At 38.5% G+C, this 8351-nt stretch overlaps 1 protein-coding gene and 1 long non-coding RNA gene across 3 annotated transcripts; both read right to left on the reverse strand.

The window, feature by feature from the left end:
• Positions 1-992: 992 nt before the first annotated feature.
• LOC112098241 lies at positions 993-2330 on the reverse strand. Of its 2 annotated transcripts, XR_002905316.1 has the most exons (4): positions 2111-2330; positions 1811-2031; positions 1412-1719; positions 993-1019 (listed from the first exon to the last, which is right to left on the reverse strand). It is a non-coding gene; the product is annotated as an uncharacterized LOC112098241 (long non-coding RNA). The 2 variants fall into 2 exon arrangements; XR_002905315.1 differs by lacking the exon at positions 2111-2330 and having other exon boundaries at positions 1811-2096.
• Positions 2331-2785: 455 nt separating this feature from the next.
• LOC18042355 (uncharacterized protein At5g49945) lies at positions 2786-8147 on the reverse strand. The gene is made up of 3 exons (XM_006431628.2): positions 7018-8147; positions 3465-3668; positions 2786-3373 (listed from the first exon to the last, which is right to left on the reverse strand). The coding sequence occupies exons 1-3, from the start codon at positions 8062-8064 to the stop codon at positions 3143-3145; spliced, it is 1482 nt and encodes a 493-aa protein (XP_006431691.1). The 5' UTR covers positions 8065-8147; the 3' UTR covers positions 2786-3142.
• Positions 8148-8351: the final 204 nt, after the last annotated feature.

Raw genomic sequence — 8351 nt, forward strand, 5'->3', positions numbered from 1 at the left:
AGTTTGGAGAAAGAAATGAGATAAAAAAAAATGTAAAGAGTAAAAGGGATAAAGAAAGAGAGAAGAATAACAACAGTAAACTGAAAATTTATTATTATACCAGTAAATTACTTGACAACAATTATCAGGATTGAGTAACAGAGCAAACAAAAACCCCTAAAGAAACTGGGGATATGGCGATGTAATAAAAAGAAAAAGACAAAAAAGAATGAGATAAGTCAACATGAAGGTGCCGACAATAGAAAGATGCACCATTCTAAATAGCTTAACATCAGATACGTGTTAAACAATGGAGATGCTAATCAATCTTTTCTTTTAGCCCACATGTCAAAAATGCCTTATTAAAATAAAGAATCTTAATTGTGAATCTGTCACTTGCTACCTCAGCCTGTGACTGCAAGTTTCCTTCTCCACTGATGCTCCGGTACTTTATAATTTACAACTCCATGGAAGAGGAATGGATCAAGCACACAATTCTCACTTTTGTAAATACCTGCTTGGATGCTTGCCATTAATTCTGTAACCTACCTTCCAAAAAATCCTCTAGTTTTTATAGCTGCTTCCATTAACATATCATCAGTGAAGCCCTTAATCTCTATCTTTTGTTGTTGACCTTTGAACAATTTGTGAACCAAACCAACTTTTTTTGTTCTCGCTTCAATGATATACTTGTCCAAAAAGAGCTTTAGGAGCTTAAAGCATTCCTCTTCGTCGGGCAAAGGGAATTTCCAGGACTTCAATAATATGGTGTGCCATTGCTGAATCAAGATCACCACAACGATTAGTGTTGAGCTTCACTCGTGTACCTTTGGAATAAAATAGACACCATTTAAAGTCACATCAACATATCCTCAACTTCAACAGGCAAATCCCACACATGTATGAAACAGTACATGTGCAAATCTTCAAGTAAGAATTTTATTTACTTAGTGTTGTGTAAATCCCTGCTGCAAGAGCAGTCGCTCTCCCAACAGCAGCAACCAGCTTATTTTGGTCGGTTAATATGGCTTATAAACCCCCTGCACAAGACAGATACATACAAAGCAACAAGTTTGAATGTAATAACATTTGAACAGGTGACATCATAACAACATTAAGCATAGTATTTAATACATGTTCTCGTTAAGCTAAACTATTGGAATATCCTTTCTGGCAAAAGAATGGTATCTAATAGTGGAAGTGCAACTGATAGCATATATAATTATGTTTAGAGAAGCGGCAGGTAGTGGATGTGGGTTGTTCAAACAACAAGGTACCTAAGGAATTATTTGGAACCTTGTCTACTAAGAAATCGCATTATCAAACTAAAATCAACTAGGAGATATTATTATAATACCATCAAAGCATTAGTTGTAAACAGTTCAACTATTTAAGCTTTTTTCAATTACATTGAATTAAATTGAATTTATACCCCTAGTATGGTCAAAGGCAGTGTTTATGGCAGCAATCCATTTTCCTCTTTCTGCATTTGCACGATCCATTTGCATTCTCCATTACACATCTTCAGTAAGCTTTGCTTAATGTGCTCTCCCTTCTGCTTTTGCCATTGCTCTCACCCTGATTGGTTCACATTCTATCTCAGCCTTCCCCCTCTCTATCTTCGCTTTTGTGCTTTAATCTGTTCTTCGGTAACTCATCAACCTTGCTCCTGCCTTATGATGACTCTTCTTGCATTTTTCAACCTCTTGGTTTCTCGCTTTGTGATAATTCATTTTCAGCCTGTAACAAGTGCTAGTCATATTCATAAACATGCCTGTAACAAAAATTACTAAGCCAACCCAAAAACAAAAACGAAAACTTTGCAAATTACTTCTTTCTCCAAACTGAAATATTAGCATCCAGTTAAAATAAAAGATTATATTCCTCTAGGCCACAACAAGGAGGAATATATTCTTTAAAAACGTCGAACAAGAATAATGAACGCAGCTCAAAAGTTAGCATCTCATGGCCTTATATTCAGCAGCATTTGCAGCTAGTTGTGCTTGTTTGGTCTCTTCTTGCTTCTTCATAAATTGAAAAGCCTACAAGAATCTATATATGCGTGTGTAAATCACCAAAATAGAGACAGGGATTTATAATTCGGAAAAAAATAAAAACTCAAAATGGAAACCTTTTAGGCATTACGAGATGCGCTGATCTCCTTCAAAATCTTGGCAACTTGGTCAAAGGGTTCCAGGTGGAAGCCGACAGAGGTCGTTCTGGGATGGTCAATTCCAACCGCCTGCAGATCATTAAGGCAAATCGGACGGTTGAGATTGCCCATATTGAGAAGAAGTACCAAAATAGAAAGGGGAGAAGTTCGTAGGGCTATCAGCAAATTGAAACCTTTAATTAATTCATACGTATACTGGCTACTTTATTCACGAACTTATTTTATCTTTGTCGCATTCATTATATGTGAATTTTATTCCAACGGAAATTGGCATGTAACGTTGACTTCCACCTAACTGGTTCTTCCATTTAAGAATGTATTAATTGTTTTCAACCAGTTACTTATAACTGCGTACCATATAATTGTAGAACTTTTGGTGACCGGCTCTTAACTTGTTTATTAGGTTACTCTCACTTGCCTATGTGTTCAATCGCCATCCATTATATAATATCGAACGGTCAGTTTGGTAAAGACAAAATTGGGGGATTTGGAATCACTGATGCAAAGTAGCCGGCTCCTGTACGGCTGTGTTTGGTAGAACTGTATTCTCATTCAATAAAATAATCTACGAAGAACTTGATAACTACCCAAAGAATAATTCAGTTCATTCGTTACCTGAGATGAAAAAAAATCTATATACCGAGAAAATTACTTAACTGGGGTAAGTATTCCAACAAACGAATCAGACATTAAAGCACCGAAAAGTATAATATCGCTAAGAAAATGCTCCAAAACTATGTAAAACAGGTGTCCATGATAAGCTTTATAAAGGTTTCTAAAGGACTAAACTTGGGTGCACTTCAAAAACCACAGAGATGTGGTAATGCTGGAGACTAGCTAATACAATTTGACAAAAGTACATTTGCCAGGAGGATACATGAGAAGGCCAAGAACCTATGTAAAGGCTAGGTAGGCCAAGTATGACACAAAAAATAGAGATAAAACTAGAAGGCAAATTCCAGAGTGCCACATGACAGAGCAGGAAATTGACTAGTGACCTCGGGTCATCTTCATCTTCGGCACAGCTTTCTTCATCTGACGAGCACGCTCTTTCGCTTCCTTCTTGCGAATAGCCTCTGCAGATAGCTTTGCATCTGCCTCCTCAATCATCTTCTTCCTATCTGCCTTCTTTCTCTGCAAGGCTTCCTGCCTAGCATTTTGAAGTTCTTTGTATGCCTCTTGGGCTGCCTTCTGTCTGGCTGCCTCTGTTTTAGATCGAGCCTGCAATTCAGTAGTTGATTCAGTGTTAATAATGTGACTAAACATGGCATATTAGTCAAATTAAGAAAAAAGGTATTATAAGTTAACAGACCTGTGGACTGAGCTTGTAACGTCCGATCAAATCAATGTAATAGGGTACAAGAGCAACCAATCGAGTCATATCAGCCATGTTGTTGGCATCAGGTAGGGCAAACTTAAACAACAGCATCTTCCTATGTGTGCCAGGGTGTTGATCAGAAAAATGCATTGATATGAAATCCTTTCCATGTTTTTCAAAAGCTTTTTCGCCGAACACCTGCAAAATACCAATTGCAAAATTTATATATGCAGACTATTCAAGAAGACATACTGCCACATGACCTAATAAGCATAAAGCAATAATAAACAATCTGAGAATGAGTCATAAATGAAACAGAAAATAATGTACAAGCAACTGGCTCGTGCACTTATAAAATAGAAACATTAAGCATCTTTTTTGTTTTTTTGGGGGGGGGCAGCAGCGGCTCAGAAACAAAATAAGTATATTACATGTAGGAAATGAACATACGGACAAGAAGTCCATGAAGACAAAAGACAAAATCCCCAACCTCAAGAACTGTAAATCCAATAAGATCAAAAATTCCAACAAATGAAGTTACACCATAGCTGCTTTCCAACTAATTAAAAAAAAAAAAACAAATCTTTAACCTTTGGAAAGATAGAAGCCCACAGAGAAGGCCAGATTTTAACAGTGTCCCAAAGAAACCTGTAATTCTCCGTCACTTTGTTTTAAAAATTCTTAAGTTTCTTATGTAGGTTCGAAAAAGAACTAGGATTGGGATTTAAGAACTTACCACCGGGTGAAAAAAGCAAAAATATAAGTCAGTCGCACAGAGTTGAGAAAGTTGCTGATGAGGAGGCCAAATTTCTAACCCGGTGCGGACCCTATAGATTTGCGGCTGCTGTGGGACAACTAACAGATGAGTAGAGGGAAGTAGTTTGTGAAATGGGACTAGACAATCTCATTAAGCTAAATCTTATTTTGTATGTTTTGATATCATAATAACAGTTTCTGTATTGCAACGAATGTTATGCCTGGGTTTAGTGCTTTAGCAAACTTATCATTAGTCCATGTTAAACTTGTTCTTAGCCTACATTGCTCATGAATCATGATGGTGCATGGGTGAATAAACTAATTATATCCTCTGGACAATTGCTAGGTTGTGATATTACTGAGCTATAACATTATTTATGATTGTTTCCTTGCTTCAAGCATTTTCTGCTTTCAGGTTATGAATGATGTGCGCACTCTGATTATTCCCATCTTTACTAGATGGAAAAATAAGGATTTGATGCGCTAAATTACTGTTGATGTAACAATTCTTGTAAATGTACTTGAATGATCAAATTTCTTGGAAAGATAGAAGCCCACAGAGAAGGCCAGATTTTAACAGTGTCCCAAAGAAACCTGTAATTCTCCATCACTTTGTTTTAAAAATTCTTAAGTTTCTTTCAATCCATAGGACCCAAAATATAGCCATAACTTTGCAATCCCATAAGTCAGAAGCCTTCCCCCTACCTTTAACCATCAGATTTTTTTTTTCCCCAAGAGAACAGAAAAGCTTGTTGCAGGTGCTGCCCAGCTCAATTTAAAAGTCCTAACCAGCTTGGACCATAAGAACACAGCACTATATCACTTTTTTAATTCTATCAGCTCTACGTAAACTCAGTCTTGAATGGATAAATTAACGAAAAATATATAAAACAACCTCAAGGATTCTGGTTTCATTGGAAAATTATCAAACCAAAAGAGAGCAATTTACGAAATAAAGCCAGAGCCACAAGTTTGTGGGGGGGGGGGGGGGGGGGTGTGGGGGATTTACTAATATATTACAATCAGAGCTCTACTGATATTTACAATTAAAAATTAATCGGAACTTTCCTTAATAATTCTATTAAGGCACAACCCGGATTTCAACTCTAACTTAATACTGGAGAGATATCTAATCTACCCCAAACGACAAGAAAATAAGTAAACCCCTACCCAATTTTATTGGGAGGGGAATCGAGTCCCAACCATTGCTAGGACTCGAACCCATGCACTCAAGGACCCCAAACCAATGGGCCAGACCCACAACAGATTTCATCATACTTTAAAGGATTCAAAATAGAATTAGACTTCACAAAAGAAAGAGAGAAGAGTCACCAATGGAGGGGCCCAGAAGGTTGAATCAATATTAATAATAGTACCAAAGATAACATCAACTCTTAGCTCAAAGCATTCCTATTGCCTCCTTTTCTAATTATAACTCTGCCAACCCAAAAACAAATGCTGATAGAAATTCTGGCGAGTATTGATGAATGATGACTCTGCTGAGGTTTAATGAACCCAGCGAGTCAGTGGCATGGCTTGAAGGTCACCAGTGCATTCAACGGTTGCCAGTAAGTTCTAAGGTTGACGGAGGGTCACCAATGAGTACTGAGGTTGTAAATGTCAGATTACCTAAAACAAACAGACCTGAAGGAAGAAAAAGTAACAGCAACTTTGATTGGGACATCTTTTCTGGCAGCTGTTGACAATGATGTTTAAAGGGTTTCATTGGTTGGTGTGCTATCCCTTTTTTGAAGTATGTAATTTCGGAAAGCGGTCAAAAAAATGAAAGGTGCTCTCAGCAACAACAGCCAAAAAAGGTTATGATACCCATGTGCTGGTTGTCATAAAATAGCATATTTTGGAAGTCCGAGGTTTCTTAAAATAGAAAAGATTGAAATGACGATGATGGATATTGAGAAAGCATCAAGTAACTTTTAAAACACAGTTGAGAAGAAGATCATTGTTTTACAAAGAGAAAGAGAGAAGTTTCTTAGAAGAGTGAGCAACTTTTCCTAAATTTAAGGCTACTAAACAACTTATTCTTCTTAAATGTATATTTTAATCAAACATAAATTTCAGCCCTTGACATGAGCCAACGGCTGGGCTTTATAGTCTACATCTGGAAGACTAAAGAAGACAAATTGAATGTACATAAAAGGCCATTCTCTTGAGCGGACAAGATAAAAATTTGCAATTAACGAACATTCTGTATGAACAATTGCAAAATCAATATATTTGCAATTAACGAAATTTTGTCGTTTGGCCAAAATTCCAAGTGTCTGCATCAGAGAGTTCTGACATTTGTTATATATATGTGCTAAGCTTCTTAGGTCTAAACATCTCAATTCAAACAATGAACCGGATGCCAATTTTAGACTGTTCACATCCGAAATGTTTTAGTTTCCTAAAAAGCAGACACTATTATAACAACCTCTTCCATAATGAGCTTGTAAAAAACTCTCTCCTACCCTAATTTTCAAGGGCGTCTGTGCTGGATTGTTACTTTTTAGTACAAAATAATATGAAAAACTAGCAATGTTCATTTGTCTAATTTTTCTTTTTCAGCTAAAGTCATTTCTACGACACCTTTCTCTCCATAAATATACTCATACATCCAGATAGGGAAACAACACAAGTCACCACAAACTTAATTCACTCGCATTAATCATCAGAAAACCACACTATCTTTCTATCTTGATCAAGCAACTACATAAAACAGCAATAAACAAGTAAATAATCAAAACACCAGACAATTTCAAAAACATAAGTTAACAAATCATCAAAAACTAACCTGTTCAAGCACAGTATCTGTGATCAAATCCCCAGCAACCTCCTTACTCTCCGAAACAACACCCAATTCATCCGCCACCCACTTCTTCCCACCACCACTCGGCGCTGCCATCAACCCACCAGTAAACCTATTCAAATCCCTCACTTCCTTCTGCATTGCCTTTGCCACCTTCTTCTTCGCAACAGCAAACACCACGTGATCCATCGCCTCGTCGTTCATATAAACCTCGAAACTGATCTCGTCCTTGCAAGGCACGATCATGTTATAAAACCTCGATATCAAATCGTGCCTGCTCTTCAGCTCCATCGTGGCCAACAGCCCCGAACAGTACCTCCGCCCGCTCGCGTAGAATTTGAACACGTTCTGCCCTTCCTTCAACAGCAACGGCGAGTCATCGCCTTCTCCCACGCCTAACAAGCTGAAATTCTTCTCGAAAATCGAATCTTTTGTCGCAAACTTCGCCGCCCAAGCAAGCGCCAGATTCTCATTCTCGCGCTTGCCAGTGAAGTAATTAATCACAAACATGATCAAAAAAGTAACGCAGACAATCTCGATCTTGTACGACGAGGATTTCTTCGAAACGGCCACGTTTTTGGATTCCCCCGTCGTTTTGCTTTCCGAAGTGGTTTGATCGGCGAGGGCATCTTCGGGAATTGACGTCGGGTCGGTTTCGGGAGCGGGGTGTTGGATAGGTACGCCTTCGAACTCGTCTTCGTCCCAGTAGTCAAACGACGTCGTTTGGGACGGGGAGGAGGAAGGGGTTTTAGATTGGGGATCCGAGGGAGAGGGAGTCGGGTTCGGGTTCGGATCTGGGTTAGTATCTGGAGTGGTTGTTGTGATGGGTGGTGATGATGAGGGATCGGATTGGGTTAAGGGGAGATCGGTGAGTTTGTGGAGGTCTAGGGTTTGTTCGTCGTCCTCCTCGACGACGTCGTCTTCGGCGTCGAAGCCTTCAAAGTGGGAGTCGGTAGTGGCGGCGGCGCGGGGGGGCGTGAAGGAAAGAGAGAGGAGTAAGAGAGAGAGAATCAAAAGGCGCACGTGCGTCATTTTGGACGATTGGAGTACTCAGTTTTTGGGGGTTGGGCTGGTGAGTTTTACGAGAGACAGAAGGGCATGGCGGTAAAGAAGGAAATGAGTACTGTTCAATGATTGTGATATAGAAGATGGGGGTGATATAACATCTGGGCCCCCTAATATTTTATGTTTTCTCAAGTTCATATACTTTTGTATATTTGTGTCAAAATAGGAACGAGTCTTTCTACTTTATATTTGCTATAAGGTATTACTAGATAAAGAAAACTAAAAATATCACTAAACGAACTATTTAAATGAGA

This window comes from Citrus clementina, unplaced genomic scaffold, assembly GCF_000493195.1.
Source record: "Citrus clementina cultivar Clemenules unplaced genomic scaffold, Citrus_clementina_v1.0 scaffold_5, whole genome shotgun sequence".
Classification (NCBI taxonomy): Eukaryota; Viridiplantae; Streptophyta; class Magnoliopsida; order Sapindales; family Rutaceae; genus Citrus; species Citrus x clementina.

Coding starts and splice junctions, on each gene's coding strand:
- LOC18042355 (XM_006431628.2), bottom strand. CDS start 8,064: ATGACGCACGTGCGCCTTTTGATTCTCTCTCTCTTACTCCTCTCTCTT. Junction 3,669..7,017: donor CAGATACTGTGCTTGAACAG/GTTAGTTTTTGA, acceptor GGTATTTTGCAG/GTGTTCGGCGAAAAAGCTTT. Junction 3,374..3,464: donor GTTACAAGCTCAGTCCACAG/GTCTGTTAACTT, acceptor ACTGAATTGCAG/GCTCGATCTAAAACAGAGGC.